This window comes from Trachypithecus francoisi, unplaced genomic scaffold, assembly GCF_009764315.1.
Source record: "Trachypithecus francoisi isolate TF-2019V2 unplaced genomic scaffold, Tfra_2.0 Lachesis_group0, whole genome shotgun sequence".
NCBI classification, from domain to species: domain Eukaryota; kingdom Metazoa; phylum Chordata; class Mammalia; order Primates; family Cercopithecidae; genus Trachypithecus; species Trachypithecus francoisi.
Window position 1 is genome coordinate 19,097,900 of NW_022681453.1, and position 21,396 is coordinate 19,119,295.

A 21,396-nucleotide genomic window follows, 5' to 3' on the forward strand; every position below is an offset into this window, starting at 1 on the left:
AGTTGTCTGAAAAGGATCTTATTTCTCCTTCACTTACGAAGCTTAGTTTGGTTGGAGATGAAATTATTTGTTGGAATTTCTTTTCTTTAAGAGTGTTGAATATTGGCCCCCAGTCTCTTCCTATGTGTAGGGTTTCTACTGGGAGGTGCACTTTTAGTCTCATGGGCTTCCCTTTGTAGGTGACCTGATCCTTCTCTCTAAATGCCTTTAACATTTTTTTCTTTCATTTTGACCTTGGAGAATCTGATGAATATGTATCTTAGAGATGATCTTCTTGTGAAGTATTTTACTAGGGTTCTCTGCATTTCCTGAATTTGAATGTTAGCCTTTCTAGCTAGGTTGGGGAAGTCTTCATGGATGATATCCTGAAATATGTTTTCTAAGTTGGTTCCATTTTCCCCGTCTATTTCAAGGACACCAGTGAGTTGTAGATTTGGTATCTTTACATAATCCCATATTCCTCAGAGGTTTTGTTCATTCATTTTCATTCCTTTTTCTCTGTTCTTGTCTGACTGTCATATTTTAGAAGGCCAGTCTTCAAGCTCTGAGATTCTTTCCCGAACTTGGTCTGTTCTGCTGTTAATACTTGCAACTGCATTCTGAAATTCCTGTAGACTGTTTTTCAGCTCTGTCAGGTCAGTTACATGCTTTTCTATACCAGCTATTTTGTTTGTCAGCTACTGCATTGTTTTATCATGATTTTTAGCTTCCTTGGATTAACTTTCAGCATACTCCTGTAGCTCCATGATCATCATTCCTATTCATATTCTGAATTCTATTTCTGTCATTTCAGCCCATTCAGCCCAGTTCAGAACCCTTGCTGGAGAGGTGATGCAATCATTTGGAGGAAAGAAGGCTTTTTGAGTTGCCAGGGTCTTTGTGCTGGTTCTTTCTCGTCTTTGTGGGCTTGTCACTCTTCAATCTTTGAGGTTGCTGTCCTTTGGATGAGTTTTGGTTTTTTTTCCTTTTATCCTATTTGATGACCTTGAGTGTTTGATTGTGGTGTAAGGTGGATTCAGCCAGCTGGATTCATTTCTGGAACATTTTAGGGGACAGTGCTCAACTCCTAACTCCTGGACTGTGCACTCTAATACAACTTGGGGACTTGTATTGGGCCCCAACTTTGTTCTCTGGCTCCTCAAGGTTAGAAATCCACTGTACTGGGTAGGCTGAGATGCTCCCAGACTGCTGACCATTTCACTTTGGCTGGGTGGTGTAAGCCAAAGTATTTCATAGTGCAGTGACAGCTGGATCTATCCCCTTTCACATGTGCCAGCAGCAGTGGGTACAGCAGCTGTGGCAGAGTCACCTGTGGCAGAGTGCTAGCAGGTGCTGGTGCCGGGGTCCCTGCCTCCCTGCACGCATTGACCAAGGTGGCAGAGGCAGCACAGCTGGCCAGAGCTGGGGCCCCTGCTGGCAACTTTTGCACAGTCACAGTAGAGGTGGTGATGGCTCAGGGTTGGGACACTGAAGGTCTGGGTGCTTTCTTTGTGTCCTGCAAGCAGAAGTGATCACTCAGGATAGGGGAGGGTCTGCTATTCTCTGCACAGTGTTAGGGCAAGGGTGGGCCACTGGCAGGGGCAGGGCTGGCTGGCTCTGTGCCCACCAAGGCTCTATCTGCAGTGGTGGTGGGAGCAGGGGGCAGGCTGCACTCCTACATGCTAGCCCACTTTTTAATGGAAAAAGGAAAGCAAAACCTGCCAGTGCAGACACAGACCAGTAAAGCATTGTGGAGAGTTGCCATGGGTCCTGGGGAAGCTGCAGCATGGGGAGGGGGCATGCGGGCTGGTGCGTGGCATAGGGTCGCCGCAGTGGAGCTCTCCCCACTGTCAAGCACGGTCTGTGTAGAAACTATGATGTGGGGCCCCCAGGTCACCTGAGGCTGCCCTGCAAGCAGGTATGGCCAGACTTGGGCCCCAGGAGAGGCTAGCCGATCAAGGAGTGCTCAGGATAGACCAGCCCCATCTGATGGGCAGGACCACCCTACAGAGTTCAAGACCAACAGTTCCCCTAGGACTGAAGTCTCCCATGGGAGCAAGTCGAGACTAAGGGGATGGCCATCCCTGGCTGTGCACTACTGCAGACACTCCCACACCAACCCCCCTGGGCTCCACATCAGCTGGTGTGCTACCCCTACCACTTCTCTAAGCAGCTCTCCCTGCCAACTCAAGTATCTGTGGTAGTTGAGGGTTCTCCTTCTGTCAGGGTTCCAGAGGCCATTGGTAAGAGCAAGTTGCTCCTTAATAGTTCACTCACCTTTCCTCCAGAGCCATTGAGGGCCAGGCTGCTTTCTGGGTTTTTTTTTTTTTTTTTTTGATAGTAACCACCCTAATGGGTGTAAAGTGATATTTCTTTATGTTTTTTATTTGTGTTTCCCTAATTATCTTCCTTGGAGAAATGTCTATTCAAGTCCTTCACCCATTTTTTAAAAAGAGATTATTTGTTTATTGTTGAGTTATAAGAGTTCTTTATATATTCTGGATATTAACCCCTTATCAGTTATATGGATTTATAAATATTTTTCCCAGTCACTTGGTTACCTTTTCACTCTGTTGATTTTGTCCTTTGAGACACAAAAGTTTTTAAAATTTTGATGTAGTCTACCTTGTTTTTGTTGTTGCCTGTGCTTTTGGTGTCATTTTCAAGAAATCATTGCCTAATGTCATGAAGCTTTCACCTGTCTTTTTTTTAAGCGTTTTATAATTCTAGCCCTTACATTTAGGTCTTTGATCCATTTTGAGTTAATTTTTGTATATTATGTAAGATAAGTGTCTGACTTCATTCTTTTTGCATGTGGATATCCAATTTCCCAGTTCCATTTATCGAAGCTGTCTTTTCCCCACTGAATGGTCTTGGCATCCTTGTCAAAAGGATGATACCTTGGCCCCTTGACCACATATGTGAGGCTTTATTTCTGGCCTATTTTTTTCCATTGTTTTATAAATATGTCTTTATTTTAATTCAACGTTGTTTTGATTGCTGTAGCTTTGTGATGTTTTGAAATTAGGAAGTATGAGACCGCAATTTTGTTCCTCTTTTTCAAGATGCTTTTGGCTATTCCAAGTCACTTGTAATTCCTTATTAGGATGGACTTTTTTTTTTCTTCAAAAAATACCATTGGAATTGTGTTAGGGATTGCATTGAATCTGTAGATCACTGGGTAGCATTTACATCTTTAATAACAATATTAAACCTTCTAATTCATGAATATAAGATGTATTTCCATTTATTGCTATTTTTTATTTCTTTAAGCAACATGTATAAAACTCTTTTGTCTCCTTAAATATGTCCTAAGTATTTTATTCTTTTTGATGCTATTGTAAATGGAATTGTTGTCTTAGTTTCATTTTCAGATTGTTCATTTTTAGCATATAGAAATGCATTTTATTTTTTGTGTTGGTTTTGTGTCCTGCAACTTTACTGAATTTATTTATTAGTTCTAACAGGTTTTTTGGGGGATTCTTTAGGGTTTTCTACATATAAGATTATATCATCTGAAAACAGAGCATTTTATTCTTCCTTTTTAATTTGAATGTCTTTTATTTCTTTTTCTTGCCTAATTTCACTGGCTAGGACTTCCAGTACTATGTTGAATAAAAATGTCAAAAACTAACATTCTTTTTTTTTTTTTTTTTTTGAGACAGAGTCTGGCTCTGTCTCCCAGGCTGGAGTGCAGTGGCCGGATCTCAGCTCACTGCAAGCTCCGCCTTATCTTGTTTCTGATCTTAGATGAAAAGCTTTCAGTCTTCTACCCTTATGTTTGATGTTAGCTGTGGGCTTTCAGCTGATATTTCAAACTATAGTTTGTTACATAGTTGCTATACTTTTACTTCTAGGAAATGATGGTAAAGCTGCTAAAAATATCTTGTTTTTTCCATGAGAAACATTTGAATAGCTAAAATAGCACCCACAAAAAAAGTCGAAGAATATAAAAAGACAGTTAATAAAGGAGTTTATATAACTAGTAAACAAATGTCAGAAACACAGGTTATCTAAGACCATTCAAGCAAGCCAGGCATGGTGGCTCACACCTGTAATCCCAGCACTTTGGGAGGCTGAGGCAGGTGGATCACTTGAGGCCAGGAGTTCGAGACCAGCCTGGCTAACATGGTGAAACCCCATCTCTACTAAAAATACAAACATCAGCCAAGCATGGTGGTGCATCCTCCCCTTCCTGTAATCCCAGCTGCTTGGGAGGCTGAGACACAAGAATTGCTTGGATCCTGGAGGTAGAGGTTACAATGAGCTGAGATCACGCCACTGCACTCTAGTCTGGTTGACAGAGCAAGTGTCTGTCTCAAAGAAAAAAATAAATAAGACCATTAAAGCAATAAGAAATCACTATTTTCTTTCTTTCTTTCTTTCTTTCTTTCTTTCTTTCTTTCTTTCTTTCCTTCTTTCTTTCTTTCTTTCTTTCTTTTCTTTCTTTTCTTTCTTTTCTTTCTTTCCGTCTTTCCTTCCTTCCTTCCTTCCTTTCTTCCTTCCTTCCTTCTTTCTTTTTTTTTTTTTTGAGACAGAGTCTTGTACTGTCACCTGAGCTGGAGTGCAATGGCCTGTTCTTGGCTCACTGCAACCTCTGCCTCCTGGGTTCACATGATTCTCCTGCCTCAGCTTCCCAAGTAGCTGGGATTACAGGCACACACCACCACACCCAGCTAATTTTTTGTATTTTTAGTACTAGAGATCGGGTTTCACTGTGTTGGCCAGACTGGTCTCAAACTCCTGACCTCATGATCTGCCCGCCTTAGCCTCCCAGAGTGCTGGGATTACAGGCATGAACCACCACACCCAGCCAGAAATCACCATTTTCTTATATGAAATTAACATAATTATTGAAAATATAAATAAAACCCAGTGGTGGCAAGGCTATGGAGTCACTGGAACTCTGATACTTTAATGTCACTTTGGAGAGTGGACTGTACTACGTGCTTTATGTGCATCATTCTATTAGTATTTACAATAACTTTGAGATGTACCGTTTCCCCATATTTTCATTGAAGAGAACGAGACACAGGGGATTAAATAACTCATTCAATGATACAAAACTAGATATTGATAGGCTCCAGAATATCCACAGCCTATACTCCTGACCTGTGTGCTCTGTTGCCATATAAATATGCAGACCTTCTGACCCAGTAATCTCATTCCATTCAGATGACTTAGTCCTAAGGAAATAAGATAGATGGGATAGAGCAGGGGTTGTGAGTAGGGACTCCTGGGACTGCATACTTTTATTCAGAGTCTACTATTTACTAGCTGGTATCAGATGTTCTGAAAACCTAGCAATTTAAGACAAAACAAAAATATACACATCCAGTCCAGGTCTTTAGGAAAAAAAAATTTTTTTTTCAGATGAGATCTTGTTCTGTTGCCCAGGCTGGAGTGCAGTGGCACAGTCATGGCTCACTGCAGCCTTTACCTCCTGGGCTCAATTGATCCACCTGATTCAGCCTCCTGAGTAGCTGGGACTACAGGCGTGCACCACCATGCCTGGCTAATTTTTGTATTATTTTGTAGAGATAAGGTTTCACCATGTTGCCCAGACTTGGGTGGAAACTTTCTTGTAATCAAAAAGAAATGTATGTCAGAGATAGTGGGGGAAAAGTCATTTTAGTTGCTGTTTAAAATGTGGCAACTCCTATGGACAAAGAGTGTTGTTTGTTCTCAGGCGACCTGAATATTCCAAAGCTGTAATGGATCTGCCATTCCTTTCTAGCTTATCAGCAGAATATTATTTCCTATTTGCCTAATTCAGGGCTACAAACATTTCAGTCTGCATTACTTTTGAATTAAAGTGGGGTCTCTGGAACTATTCTCTTTCCCAGGGAGCTCATCCGCTGTTTGAAGTGGTATATGGACTGCTCAGCAGAACTGATTCGACAGGACCACATTCAAGAAGCCATGCGGGTAATGTACTAACCTCTCCATACATAAGAGACCCACTCATGCAATTATTTGTGAGTTATCTCAATGATATAATGTGCAGGACAAATGTTGACATCACAGTACCTGGCCTACTTTCAGGAATTACTGTCTTGATCCACATAATTTCTCTTTCTTTACCTTGATTTTGTCCCGGAAAACCTTTATTCCTGGTAATTTTAAAGAAGGAGGGAGAGATGATGTGCACATAGCTCCTGGCTATCCTCCTCTGCCTGATTTCTACCCATAGTATCAGTCCTTTCTACCACTGGCTAAAGTATAGTAACTCCTTCTAAGCCAATGTTGGTGGCAACGTTGATTGAATTGAGATCCTCTAATAGTGTTCTCTTTTTTGGTAGTTACTAAGCATTCATTTTTTGAACTGTTTTAAGTAAAAAAAGCTGAGTGGATGCACTGTATGTGGATTTGTTCAGAAGAAGATAATCTTAAAATTGTGGCCTTAGGAAGAACCTGTGGTCTTCCATGGTCGTGACCATTGTCAGCATTCCTGCTTGGACAGGTTCCCTGACAAGGCAGCCCTTTGTATTGCTGGGTAGCTCCAATTGACAGGGGACTGTTCTCATTTTGAGTTAACTCCACTGTCTGGTAACTTCTTTCCATGGCTACTGCTTCTGAAAAAAAAAAAAGCAAATTAGTTTTGCTTTATTTCTGTCCTCTTTTAATATCACATCACCTGCACAAAGTACTGGACCTATGTTTTTGTCCTTTTCCACATGTTTAACAGGTGCAGCACAATGTCTTCTCAAGCATTATCAGACTGAAGGGGCAAAATCAAATCATAGATTTGCATTTACCCTGCTTCTTCTTTGCACATTCTGTAAAAATCTGAGGCTACAAAGTTCTTTTCTGTCCTCTTTCACACAAATGTTTACTGAGCAGTACCATCTGTCCTAGGGGCTGAGATGCAACGATGAGTAAAATCAGCCCATCTTCTTGAAGAACATATGTGCAGTGTCCTAAGGGGAGGCACAAACACAAGTGTAGGGCAGGGTGCTGAGGCATGTGAGGAAAGGGCCTGTGTTCTCCTCTTCTCAGAACCCTGGCACCTGTCAGGTGCCTAACACAATATTTGAGTGGATAAAAGTTGAGTTAAATGCAAAAGATTCTATATGAGCCTAAAAAATAATTGCTTAAGGATACTGGAGAAGGCAGCACAGAAGTTGATTTCTCCTAAAAATAATTCGTTTAATCATTCAGTCAATGTTGCTTGATACCTGCCATGCTTCAGACATTGTACTAACCACTGGAGTTTCAGCAGGGGCCCAAACAAAAATGGCTAGGGCTTAATAGTACTTTCATTCAAGTGGGGAAAGACGTACAATATATGTAAAACAGATAAATACATGTATTTATCATAATTCTAATTAATGTTGCCACCAACCTTGGCTTACAAAGTCAGTTTAAAAAAAAAAAAAAACTTGGCTGGCCATGTCGGCTCACGCCTATAATCCTAGCACTTTGGGAAGCCAAGGCGGGCAGATCACCTGAGGTCAGGAGTTCAAGACCAGCCTGGCCAACATGGTGAAACCCCATCTCTACTGAAAATACAAAAATTAACCGGGCATGGTGGCATGCAACTGTAATCCAAGCTACTCGGGAGACTGAGGCACGAGAATTGCTTGAACCTGGGAGGCGGAGGTTGCAGTGAACCAAGATCGTGCCGCTGCATTCCAGCCTGGGCGACAAAGCAAAACTCCATCTCAAGAAAAAAAAAAAATAGTTGAGTACTATGAAGTAAATAAACAAGATCATGGAACAGACTAGCTAGAAAGGGGGTTTACTTCAAATCAAGGGTTGGGAAACCTTCTCTGAGGAGGTGATCTCTGAGCTGAAGTCAGTGTTAAGAGTTAAGGAATGAGCACTCCAGACTGAGGAAACAGAATCTTTAAAAGCCTAGATGGGAAAGGGCTTGGGTTTTGTTTTTGTTTTTGTTTTATTATTATTATTATTATACTTGAAATTCTAGAGTACATGTGCACAACGTGCAGGTTTGTTACATATGTATACACGTGCCATGTTGGTGTGCTGCACCCATTAACTCATCATTTATATTAGATAGCATCTCCTAATGCTATCTCTCCCCCCTCCTCCCTCTCCCCACCCCACGACAGGCCCCGGTGTGTGATGTTCCCCACCCTGTGTCCAAGTGTTCTCATTGTTCAATTCCCACCTATGAGTGAGAACATGCGGTGTTTGGTTTTCTGTCCTTGCGATAGTTTGCTCAGAATGATGGTTTCCAGCTTCATCCATATCCCTACAAAGGACATGAACTCATCCTTTTTTATGGCTGCATAGTATTCCATGGTGTATATGTGCCACATTTTCTTAATCCAGTCTATCATTGATGGACATTTGGGTTGATTCCAAGTCTTTGCTGTTGTGAATAGTGCCGTCATAAACATACATGTGCATTCGTCTTTATAGCAGCATGATTTATAATCCTTTGGGTATATACCCAGTAATGGGATGGCTGGGTCAAATGGTATTTCTAGTTCTAGACCCTTGAGGAATCGCCACAGTGTCTTCCACAATGGTTGAGCTAGTTTACAGTCCCACCAACAATGTAAAAGTATTCCTATTTCTCCACATCCTTTCCAGCACCTGTTGTTTCCTAACTTTTTAATGAACGACATTCTAACTGGTGTGAGATGGTATCTCATTGTGGTTTTGATTTCCATTTCTCTGATGGCCAGTGATGATGAGCATTTTTTCATGTCTGTTGGCTGCATAAATGTCTTCTTTTGAGAAATGTCTGTTCATATCCTTTGCCCACATTTTGATGGCGTTGTTTGATTTTTTCTTGTAAATTTGTTTAAGTTCTTTGTAGAATCTAGATACTAGCCCTTTGTCAGATGGGTAGATTGTAACAATTTTCTCCCGTTCTGTAGGTTGTCTGTTCGCTCTGATGATAGTTTCTTTTGCTGTGCAGAAGCTCTTTAGTTGAATTAGATCCCATTTGTCAATTTTGGCTTTGTTGCCATTGCTTTTGGTGTTCTAGTGATGAAGTCCCTGCCCATGCCTATGTCCTGAATGGTATTGCCTAGATTTTCTTCTAGGGATTTTATGGTCTTAGGTCTAACATTTAAGTCTTTAATCCATCTTGAATTAATTTTTGTATAAGGTGTAAGGAAGGGATCCAGTTTCAGCTTCCTACATGTGGCTACCTGGTTTTCCCAGCACCATTTATTAAATAGGGAATCCTTTCCCCATTTCTTGTTTTTGTCAGGTTTGTCAAAGATTAGATGGTTGTAGGTGTGTGGTGTTATTTCTGAAGGTCTGTTCTCTTGCATTGGTCTATCTCTCTATTTTGGTACCAGTACCATACTGTTTTGGTTACTGTAGCCTAGTAGTATAGTTTGAAGTCAGGTAGTGTGATGCCTCCAGCTTTGTTCTTTTTGCTTAGGATTTATTTTCTTGACAAGGCAGGCTCTTTTTTGGTTACATATGAGCTTTAAAGTAGTTTTTTCCAGTTCTGTGAATAAAGTTATTGGTAGCTTGATGAGGATGGCATTGAATCTATAAATTACCTTGGGCAGTACGGCCATTTTCACGATATGGATTCTTCCTATCCATGAGCATGGAATATTCTTCCATTTGTTTGTGTCCTCTTTTATTTTGTTGAGCAGTGATTTGTAGTTCTCCTTAAAGAAGTCCTTGTAAGTTGCATTCCTGGGTATTTTATTCTCTTTGAAGCAATTGTGAATGGGAGTTCACTCATGATTTGGCTCTCTGTTTGTCTGTTATTGGTGTATAAGAATGCTTGTGATTTTTGCACTTTGATTTTCTATCCTGAGACTTTGCTGAAGTTGCTTATCAGCTTAAGGAGATTTGGGGCTGAGACCATGGTGTTTTCTAAATATGCAATCGTGTCATCTGCAAACAGGGACAATTTGACTTCCTCTTTTCCTAATTGATTACCCTTTATTTCTTTCTCCTGCCTAATTGCCCTAGCCAGAACTTCCAACACTATGCTGAATAGGAGTGGTGAGAGAGGGCATCCCTGTCTTGTGCCAGTTTTCAAGGGGAATGTTTCCAGCTTTTACCCATTCAGTATGATATTGACTGTGGGTCTGTCATAAATAGCTCTTATTATTTTGAGATACGTTCCATCAGTACGTAGTTTATTGAGAGTTTTTAGCATGAAGAGCTGCTGAATTTTGTCAAAGGCCTTTTCTGCATCTGTTGAGATAATTATGTGGTTTTTGTCTTTGGTTCTGTTTATGTGATGGATTGCGTTTATTGATTTGTATGTTGAACCAGCCTTGCATCCCAGGGATGAAGCCCACTGATCATGGTGGATAAGCTTTTTGATGTGCTGCTGGATGCAGTTTGCCAGTATTTTATTGAGGATTTTTGCATTGATGTTCATCAGGGATGTTGGTCTAAAATTCTATTTTTTTGTTGTGTCTTTGCCAGAGTTTGGTATCAGGATGATGCTGGCCTCAAAAATGAGTTAGGGAGGATTCCCTCTTATTCTGTTGATTGGAATAGTGTCAGAAGGAATGGGACCAGCTCCTCCTTGTACCTCTGGTAGAATTCGGCTGTGAATCTGTCTGGTCCTGGACTTTTTTTGGTTGGTAGACCAAAAAATTAATTATTGCCTCAATTTCAGAGCCTGTTATTGGTCTCTTCAGGGATTCAACTTCTTCCTGGTTTAGTCTTGGGAGCGTGTATGTGTCCAGAAATTTATCCATTTCTTCTAGATTTTCTAGTTTATTTGAGTAGAGGTGTTTATAGTATTCTCTGATGGTAGTTTGTATTTCTGTGGGGTCAGTGGTGATATCTCCATTATCATTTTTTATTGCATCTATTTGATTCTTCTCTCTTCTTTATTGGTGTTGCTAGCAGTCTATCAATTTTGTTGATCTTTTCAAAAAAACCAGCTCCTGGATTCATTGATTTTTTTTTTTTAAGGGTTTTTGGTGTTTCTATCTCCTTTGGTTCTGATCTTAGTTATTTCTTGCCTTCTGCTAGCTTTTGAATGTATTTGCTCTTGCTTCCCTAGTTCTTTTAATTGTGATATTAGGGTGTCAATTTTAGATCTTTCCTGCTTTCTCTTGTGGGCATTTAGTGCTCTAAATTTCCCTCTACACACTGCTTTAAATGTGTCCCAGAGATTCTGGTATGTTGTGTCTTTGTTCTCATTACTTTCAAAGAACATCTTTATTTCTGCCTTCATTTCATTATGTACCCAGTAGTCATTCAGGAGCAGGTTGTTCAGTTTCCATATAGTTGAGCGATTTTGAGTGAGTTTCTTAATCCTGAGTTCTAGTTTGATTGCACTGTGGTCTGAGAGACAGTTTGTTATAATTTCTGTTCTTTTACATTTACTGAGGAGTGCTTTACTTCCAACTATGTGGTCAGTTTTGAAATAAGTGTGATGTGGTGCTGAGAAGAATGTGTATTCTGTTGATTTGGGGTGGAGTGTTCTGTAGATGTCTATTAGGTCTACTTGGTGCAGAGCTGAATTCAAGTCCTGGATATCCTTGTTAACTTTCTGTCTGGTTGATCTGTCTAATGTTGACAGTGTAGTGTTAAAAGTCTCCCATTATTATTGTGGGGGAGTTTCAGTCTCTTTGTAAGTCTTTAAGGACTTTCTTTATGAATCTGGGTGCTCCTGTGTTGGGTGCATATATATTTAGTATTGTTAACTCTTCTTGTTGAATTGATCCCTTTACCATTTGTGTAATGGCCTTCTTTGTCTCTTTTGATCTTTGATGGTTTAAAGTCTGTTTTATCAGAGACTAGGATTGCAACTCCTGCTTTTTTTTGTTTTCCATTTGCTTGGTTGATCTTCCCCCATCCCTTTATTTTGAGCCTATATGTGTCTCTGTATGCGAGATAGGTCCCTGAATACAGCACACTGATGGATCTTGACTCTTTATTCAATTGGCCAGTCTGTGTCTTATAATTGGAGCATTTAGTCCATTTACATTTAAAGTTAGTATTGTTATGTGTGAATTTGATACTGTCATTATGATGTTAGCTGGTTATTTTGCTCGTTAGTTGATGCAGTTTCTTCCTAGCATCAATGGTCTTTACAATTTGGCATGTTTTTGCAGTGTTTGGTACCAGTTGTTCCTTTCCACGTTTAGTGCTTCCTTCAGAAGCTCTTGTAAGGCAGGCCTGGTGGTGACAGAATCTCTCAGCATTTGTTTGTCTGTAAAGGATTTTATTTGTCCTTCACTTATGAAGCTTAGTTTGGCTGGATATGAAATTCTGGGTTGAAAATTCTTTTCTTTAAGAATGTTGAATATTGGCCCCCACTCCCTTCTGGCTTGTAGAGTTTCTGCCAAGAGATGCACTGTTAGTCTGATGGGCTTCCCTTTGTGAGTAACCCAGTCTTTCTCTCTGGCTGCCCTTAACATTTTTTCCTTTATTTCAACTTTGGTGAATCTGACAATTATGTGTCTTGGAGTTTCTCTTCTTGAGGAGTATCTTTGTGGTGTTCTTTGTATTTCCTGAATTTGAGTGTTGGCCTGCCTTGTTAGGTTGGGGAAGTTCTCCTGGATAATATCCTGAAGAGTGTTTTCCAGCTTGGTTCCAGTCTCCCTGTCACTTTCAGGTACACCAATCAGACGTAGATTTGGTCTTTTCACATAGTCCCATATTTCTTGGAGGCTTTGTTCATTTCTTTTTACTCTTTTTTCTCTTAAACGTCTCACTTCATTTCATTCATTTGATCTTCAATCACTTATACCCTTTCTTCCTCTTGATTGAATCGGCTAGTGAAGCTTGTGCATGTGTCACGTAGTTCTTGTGCTATGGTTTTCAGCTCCATTGGGTCATTTACCGTCTTCTCTATGCTGTGTATTCTAGTTAGCCACTCCTGACCTCAGGTGATCCACCCACCTCCACCTTCCAAAGTCCTGGAATTTTAGGGATGAGCCACTGCACCGGGCCCCAAGTGCTTGGATTTTTAAGGAACCAAAAGGCAATTGATGTGACTAAAGCAAGGGCTTTCAAATGCTAGATTGGATGTAGAAGATGATAATAAGGGAGAACTGTGACTGTTTCCAAGGGGTCTTTGCTAAATCAGCTGAGTTGATGGCAAGACCATTTGTGGAGGTACAGAATTCTGGGAAAGATAAGGTTTGGGTAGGGAGAAGGAAGAATTCTCTTTCGGGGAGCATTTTTCTGAGGTGTTTTCATATTTGTTCTCACAATTTCACACTTGTTCTGTAATACATCCAACACTAAGGTTTTATCAGTTTGTTTCCTCTTCTTCATCTGATTTCAGTTTACATGTCTCCTTCACCAAATTAGTAAGTTTCCATCTAATCCTGTTTTCCTCCTTCATAGGATGCATGCTCCTGGCCTGATACTTCTCATTCCAGTATCAAAAGCCATGAACTAGGAAACTTCTTCCTTAATACTTTTGATTCAATATATCTTTCCACTCATAACCTTATCTCTTCCTTTTACCTTCAGAATCATGACCTTAAAAAAAGTTCTGTTGAAGAAGGTGAAAATGAAAAGTTCATTATTTCTTACTTGGTTTTATTGTTTGTTCACAATGTGAGAGGCATGTAAGGGTGTCATTGTGGGTTTTAGGGTGGCTCTTCACAAGGCATTCCAAAACAACAGCACACTTTTCCGTGCTGAGCTGTATCAGTTCCTTAGCAGGTAGCCACAAGGAGGAAAGAGAGGGCACGGTGGATCTTTTTGGTGATACAAACATGGTAATAACTTTTAGGATCTCTTTTTTTTACAGGTTTATTAACTTAAGCAAAAATGGACAGGGCAGTTGCTTCAGCCACAGTTAAGTGCTCCATTGTCTCTACACAGTAATCGGAGCACCTTTAAAGCTTGAACAAATTCCACAGGCTCCACCTCTTACCTTCTGTTCCACTCCTCTGCCCCACTCTCCTTCCCCAGTTGAATCTGTCAGAGATGGCCAGCATCACCTGGTCCTGATCAGGATGGTACTGATCCAAAAATTCAAGAGATTTAAGAGGAGTGGGGAAGAGGGACGTCAAATACTGATGAATGACTGGAAGTGGCTTTATTTTCCGTGTCCTCATCCGGGTTTGCATAGAGACTTCTCTGACATCAGCCTTGTGCTCCTCTGCTAGTTGTCTTATATTGTGTAACCTAATAGTGGAAGCAAGCTCTCATGCCCAAAAGGTGCAAGTCACTTTGCTGTCTAGTTCTACCGCCCTGAAACTGGCGAATGTTTCATGCCAGTCATTACATCTCTTGTGGTAGTGGTTTCAAACTTAAAAACCAAACAAACAAAAAAACTTTTTAAAATTAGAGGAGTAGTATGGAGCACATAATTAGATTTGCCTACCTCTCAGGTGTCCTAAAATTACAGTTTTCCAAAAAAATTCAGTTTATTTTCCTGTCTTTATTTCCAATGCTCTACGTAATTGCCAGTCCTTCCTGCGTCTTCCGGGGCTTGGGCATATGATAGTAGGATGCTCAATAAGTTCATGTTCTTCTTCTATGCATAATACATTTTTGGTGAATCTTTCCAGGTCTTAGCATGCTTTACATTTTCTGTGTGACTTAACTGAGGAAGCAATCCTGGCTTTTTTAGGCTGCTCCAAGATCTGTTCTATCTTTTACCTATAGGGATTCTAATCCCTACCTCTAAGGATTCCAGGGTGTCAATCCTGACCCTGTCCCTCTTTTGTCCTCTGCTGAGCCCAGCAAGCCATGTTAATCATACAAAACCAAAGTACCTAAAGGGAAAGGTCAGACCTGCTACCTAGCCATTTAGTTTGGAAAATGCACACGTTTATTTTCTTTATTCGAATAGAAAATACGTCCTACTTCAGTGACTTCAAACTGGCAAAACCTAATAAATGAAGCTGGCTCAGAAGTGTATACTTCTACTTCACGGGCCTGAAGAGTCACCACAATATAGACATACTAGAGCAGTGGCAGAGTCCAGCCTGCAAGTGTCTGGGTTTAGCAACTGACAGATTTTTCAAGTTCTTTATAGACTAGGCATTAAAAAGCTACTAGAACAGAGGGTGTAGCATTTATGGAGACGAGGCCGCACACTCATTTCTTCTACAGAATCAACTGGTACAAGCCATGGATGACACATTTTCTAAACTGGCATTCCCCAGTGCCAACTGAATTTTGTATGGGCCACAAAATATTAAGTTCTGCTTTTCCAAACCGTCTAACAGCTGGATAGATCATGAAAGGGAGTTTAGGAATTGTTTCCTGTTTATGTTTCAAGTACCTGACTTCTGTTTGTTTCAGCGTTGCGTAAGTTTCTCTCCATTATCTCTGCCTTTTCAGTGTCTGGGAAATCTGTGTTTTTTTGTTTTTTTAATTAGAAAACATAGTATTGGGTCTTGAACGTGTTCTCTTAAAAGGAAATAACTCTGTAAGCATGGGCCAAGCGTCAGGAACTCCTCAGAATCAGATTCTGCTCCCAAACTTTTTGCAGAAGCTTCATCTTATACTATTTATGAACTGTTTATGGCAGATGTCTTCGTGGAAAGAGGGTGGATACTGGATGTATGAGGCCTATCGGCTGCTATGCAGCCTGGGGCAAGTTTTCTTCAGATTTCTGTGACCCCTGGTGAAAAAGGAGGAACTGTGTCAGGCCCCAGCTATATCTTAAAGATGTAGGAGACTCCTAAGTCTGAGGACTCCTGAGTCCTTTAGGACACTTCCTTCTTGCAGTAAACTTGAGTGTTTCTTACATCCTTGCCTTGTGACTCTTTTATTTCCAGACCTGAAAAAAAATACAAAGAAACTTATTTTTTAAACTCTGAATGTCCTTGAATTCAACTATTTCTATAACAGTCTATGGCTCCTTAATTCCAGAATCTCAGAAAACAGTTGTGAAATCATTTAATGATTCTTTCAGTAAGAAGGTAGCTGCTGCTTAGTGACGATTTGGATATTTGAGAAAAAAATTTAAAAAATAAAGTATCTATCTATCTCCATAGTTAGAACTGTCCATCACCTGATTTTGGTATAGAAACTGCTGTTACTTTGCCCTTTGTTTTCTGCTATGTGAGTTCCTGACCATCTTCAACACCTCTCCATCACTTTTTCTCCCACACTTTCCAGGCCTTGGAGTACCTTTTCAAGTTCATTGTACAGTCACGGATCCTGTACTCACGAGCCACTTGTGGAATGGAAGAGGAACAATTCAGATCCAGTATCCAAGAACTTTTCCAGTCCATCCGGTTTGTGCTCAGTCTGGACAGCAGAAACTCAGAAACACTCCTTTTTACTCAGGTTCGCACACTGCAGGGAAGCTTTGCTGCTGGGTTCCTCTTTCTCAGCGGGTGGTTTCTTTGTCTTCTGGTTTTCAGAGATGAAGAAGCCCTGCCAGGATCATGTGTGTTGGGTAAGGGGTGATTTATAAGGAAATACCTGATACAACAAAACGCTGCTTTTACTGCAAATCTGGCTGTGCCTCAGCTGCCAGATGTAAAACAGCTCAGTGGCTTTATGTTGGAGATGAAACACAAATTTGTTCTTGTGAACAGTCTTTAGACCAAATTTATTTAGCTACATACTACTTAGTTTTTTATGAACATCTTATTCATAGGAGATCATCAGAATGTATGGGGAATTTTATGTCCTGATTAATCATTGTATTAATGAAAGTTGGGCACAGTGGCTGACGCCTGTAATCCTAGCACTTTGGCAGGCCAAGGCGGGCGGATTGCTTGAGCTCAGGAGTTCAAGACCACCCTGGGCAACATGATGAAACCCCATCTCTACTAAAAATACAAAAAATTAGCATGCATCTCTAGTCCTGGCTACTCAGGAGGCTGAGGCAGGAGAATTGCTTGAACCCGGGAGGCGGAGGTTGCAGTGAGCCAAGATTGCACCACTGCACTCTAGCCTGGGCGACAGAGTGAGACTGTCTCCAAGAAGAAAAAGAAAAAAAGAAAATTTAGATTAGCTTTTGTCCATTCCAGAAGTTGAATGAAATAATTTGTAAAACAGTGGGATTAACTAGGAGGCTTTGGCTAAGAATTAAGATTAAATTAGGATCAGAGGGCTGGCAAGATGGCCAAATAGGAACAGCTCTGGACTACAGCTCCCAGCGAGATCAACACAAAAGGCGGATGATTTCTGCATTTCCAACTGAGGTACCCGGCTCATCTCAATGGGACTGGCTAGACAGTGGATGCACCCATGAAGGGCAAGCAGAAGCAGGGTGGGGTGTCACCTCACCTGGGAAGCACAAGGGGTTAGGGAACTCCCTCCCCTAACCAAGGGAAGCCAGGAGAGACTGTGCCTTGAGGAACGGTGCATTCCGGCCCAGATACTATGCTTTTCCCACAGTCTTTGCAAACCACAGATCAGGAGATTCCCTCAGGTGCCTACACTACCAGGGCCCTGGGTTTCAAGCACAAAACTGGGCAGCTGATTGGGCAGACACTGAGCTAGCAGCAGGAGTTTTTTCTATACCCCAGTGGAACCTGGAACACCAGCAAGACAGAACCGTTCACTCCCCTGGAAAGGGGGCTGAAGCCAGGGAGCCAAGTGGTCTAGCTCAGTGAATCCCACCCCCACGGAGCCCAGCAAGCTAAGATCCACTGGCTTGAAATTCTCACTGCCAGCACAGCAGTCTGACGTCGACCTGGCACACTCAATCTTGGTCAGGGAAGGGACATCCACCATTACAGAGGCTTGAGAAGGCAGTTTTCCCCTCAGAGTGTAAAAAAGGCTGACAGGAACTTTGGAGGGGGCAGAGCCCACTACAGTGCTGCCAAGCCACTGTAGCCTGACTGCCTCTCTAGATTCCTCCTCTCTGGGCAGGGCATCTGTGAAAGAAAGGCATCAAGCCCAGCCAGGGGCTTATAGATCCAACTCCCATCTCCCTGGGACAGAGCACCTGGGGGAAGGGGCGGCTATGGACACAGCTTCAGCAGACTTAAATGTTCTTGCCTGCTGACTCTGAAGGGATTGGCAGATCTTCCAGCACAGTGCTCAAGCTCCGCTAAGGGAAAGACTGTCTCCTTAAATGGATCCCTGACCCCCGTGCTTCCTGAATGGGAGACACCTCCCAGTAGGGGATGACAGACACCTCATACAGGAGAGCTGTGGCTGGCATCTGGTGGGTGCCACTCTGGGAAGAAGCTTCCAGAGGAAGAAATAGGCAGCAATCTTTGCTGTTCTGCAGCCTCCGCTGGTGATACCCAGGCAAACAGGATATGCTGGAATGCATATCCAGCAAACTCCAGCAGACCTCCAACAGAGGGGCCTGACTGTTAGAAGAAAACCCAACAAACAGAAAGGAATAGCATTAACATCAACAAAAAGGACGTCCACACAGAAACCCTATCCAAAGGTCACCAGCATCAAACACCAAATGTGGATAAATCCAGGAAGACAAGGAAAAACCGGTGCAAAAAGGCTGAAAATTCCAAAAACCAGAACATCTCTTCTCCTCCTGAGGATCACAACTCCTAGCCAGCAAGGGAACAGACCTGGACGGAGAATGAGTTTGACGAATTGACAGAAGTAGGCTTCAGAAAGTGGGTAATAACAAACTCCTTGAAGCTAAAGGAGCATGTTCTAACCCAATTCAAGGAAGCTAAGAATCTTGAAAAAAGGTTTGAGGAATTGCTAACCACAGTAACCAGGTTAGAGAAGAACATAAATGACCTGATGGAGCAGAAAAACCCAGCACGAGAACTTCGTGAAGCATATACAGGTATCAATAGCCAAATCGATCAAGTGGAAGAAAGGTTATCAGAGATTGAAGATCAACTTAATGAAATACAGCATGAAGACAAGATTAGAGAAAAAATAATGAAAAGGAACAAACAAAGCCTCCAAGAAATGTGGGACTGTGTGAGAAGACCAAACCTATGTTTGTTTGGTGTACCTGAAAGTAACAGAGAGAATGGAACCAAGTTGGAAAACACTCTTCAGGATATTATCCAGGAGAACTTCCCCAACCTAGCAAGATAGGCCAACATTCAAATTCAGGAAATACAAAGAACACCACAAAGATACTCCTCAAGAAGAGCAACCCCAAGATGCATAATCGTCAGAATCACCAAGATTGAAATGAAGGAAGATATGTTAAGGGCAGCCAGAGAGAAAGGTCAGGTTACCCACAAAGAGAAGCCCATCAGACTAACAGTGGATCTGTCCGCAGAAACCCTACAAGCCAGAAGAGAGTGGGGGCCAATATTCAACATTCTTAAAGAAAAGAATTTTCAACCCAGAATTTCATATCCAGCCAAACTAAGCTTCATAAGTGAAGGACAAATAAAATCCTTTACAGACTAGCAAATGCTGAGGGATTTTGTCACTACCAGGCCTGCCTTACAAGAGCTCCTGAAGGAAGCACTAAATATGGAAAGGAAAAACCAGTACCAGCCACTGTAGAAACATACCAAATTGTAAAGACCATTGACGCTATGAAGAAACTGCATCAACTAACAGGCAAAATAACCAGCTGGCATCATAATGACAGGATCAAATTCACACATAACTATATTAACCTTAAATGTAAATGGGCTAAGTGCCCCCAATTAAAACACACAGACTGACAAATTGGATAAAGAGTCAAGACCCATCGTTGTGTTGTATTCAGGAAACCCATCTCGCATGAAAAGACATACATAGGCTCCAAATAAAGGGATGGAGGACTATTACCAAGCAAATGGAAAGCAAAACACAGCATGGGTTGCAATCCTAGTCTCTTATAAAACAGACTTTAAGCAAAGATCAAAAAAGACAAAGAAGGACATTACATAATGGTAAAGGGATCAATGCAATGAGAAGCGCTGACTCTCCAAAACATATATGCACCCAATACAGGAGCACCCAGATTCCAATAGAGCAAGTTCTTAGAGACCAACAAAGAGACTTAGACTCCCACACAATAATAATGGGAGACTTTAATATCCCACTGTCAGTATTAGATCAATGAGACAGAAAATTAACAAGGATATTCAGGACTTGAACTCAGCTCTGGACAAGCAGACCTAATAGACATCTACTAGAGCTCTCCACCCCGAATCAATAGAACATACATTCTTCTCAGCACCACGTTGCACATATTCTAAAAATGACCACAGAATTGTAAGTAAAACACTCCTCAGCACATGCAGAAGAACAGAAATCATAACAGTCTCTCAGACCACAGTACAATCAAATTAGAACTCAGGATTAAGAAACTCACTCAAAACTGCACAACTACTTGGAAACTGAACAACCTGCTCCTGAATGACTACTGGGTAAATAACGAAATTAAGGCAGAAATAAATAAGTTCTTTGAAACCAATGAGAACATAGATACAACGTGTCAGAATCTCTGGGACACAGCTAAAGCAGTGTTTAGAGGGAAATGTATAGCACTAAATGCCCATAGGAGAAAGCAGGAAATACCTAAAATCAACACCCTAGCACCACAGTTAAAAGAACTAGAGAAGCAAGAGCAAATTCAAAAGCTAACAGAAGACAAGAAGTAACTGGCTGTGCGCAGTGGCTCACACCTGTAATCCCAGCACTTTGGGAGGCCGAGGTGGGCGGATCATGAGGTCAGGAGATTGAGACAATTCTGGCCAACAGGGTGAAACCTCGTCTCTACTAAAATTACAAAAAATTAGCCGGGCATGGTGGAGGTGTGTGTAGTCCCAGCTACTTGGGAGACTGAGGCAGGAGAATGGTGTGAACCTGGGAGGCAGAGCTTGCAGTGAGCCGATAATTGCACCACTGTACTCCAGCCTGGGTGACAGAGAAAGACTCCATCTCAAAAAAAAAAAAGAGAGAAATAACTTAGGTCAGAACAGAGACACGAAAACTCCTTCAAAAAATTAATGAATCCAGGAGCTGGTTTTTTGAAAAGATCAACAAAATAGACTACTAGCCAGACTAATAAAGAAGAAAAGAGAGAAGAATCAAATAGACACAACAACAAATGTGATAAAGGGGTGATCACCACTGATCCCACAGAAATAGAAACTACCATCAGAGAATACTATAAACACCTCTGTGCAAATAAACTAGAAACTCTAGAAGAAATGGATAAATTCCTGGACACATACAGTGTCCCAAGACTAAACCAGGAAGAAGTTGAACCCCTGAATAGACCAATAACAAGGTCTGAAATTGAGGTAGTAATTAACAGTGTACCAACCAAAAAATTCCCGGGACCAGACGGATTCACAGCCAAATTCTACCAGAGGTACAAAGAGGAGCTGGTACCATTCCTTCTGAAACTATTCCAAACAATAGAAAAAGAGGGACTCCTCCCAAACTCATTTTTGAGGCCAGCATCATCCTGATACCAAAACCTGGCAGAGACACAACAAAAAAAGAAAATTTCAGGCTACTATCTCTGATGAACATCCATTTGCGAAAATCTTCAATAAAATACTGGCAAACCGAATCCAGCAGCACATCAAAAAGCGTATCCACCACGATCAAGTCAACTTCATCCCTGGTATGCAAGGCTGGTCCAACATACACAAATAAATAAATGTAATCCATCACATAAACAGA

The 21,396-nt window shown here is 41.4% G+C and overlaps 1 protein-coding gene across 8 annotated transcripts in view; it reads left to right on the forward strand.

The window, feature by feature from the left end:
- The window catches only part of DOCK3 (dedicator of cytokinesis 3), a 735,684-nt gene that overhangs the window by 596,737 nt on the left and 117,551 nt on the right, over window positions 1–21,396 (forward strand). For all 8 annotated transcript variants that reach the window (XM_033208879.1, XM_033208884.1, XM_033208901.1 and 5 more), the window contains 2 exons: window positions 5,826–5,907; window positions 15,985–16,155. In XM_033208879.1, coding sequence (XP_033064770.1) covers window positions 5,826–5,907; window positions 15,985–16,155 — 253 coding nt within the window. The remainder of the gene's footprint in view (window positions 1–5,825; window positions 5,908–15,984; window positions 16,156–21,396) is intronic.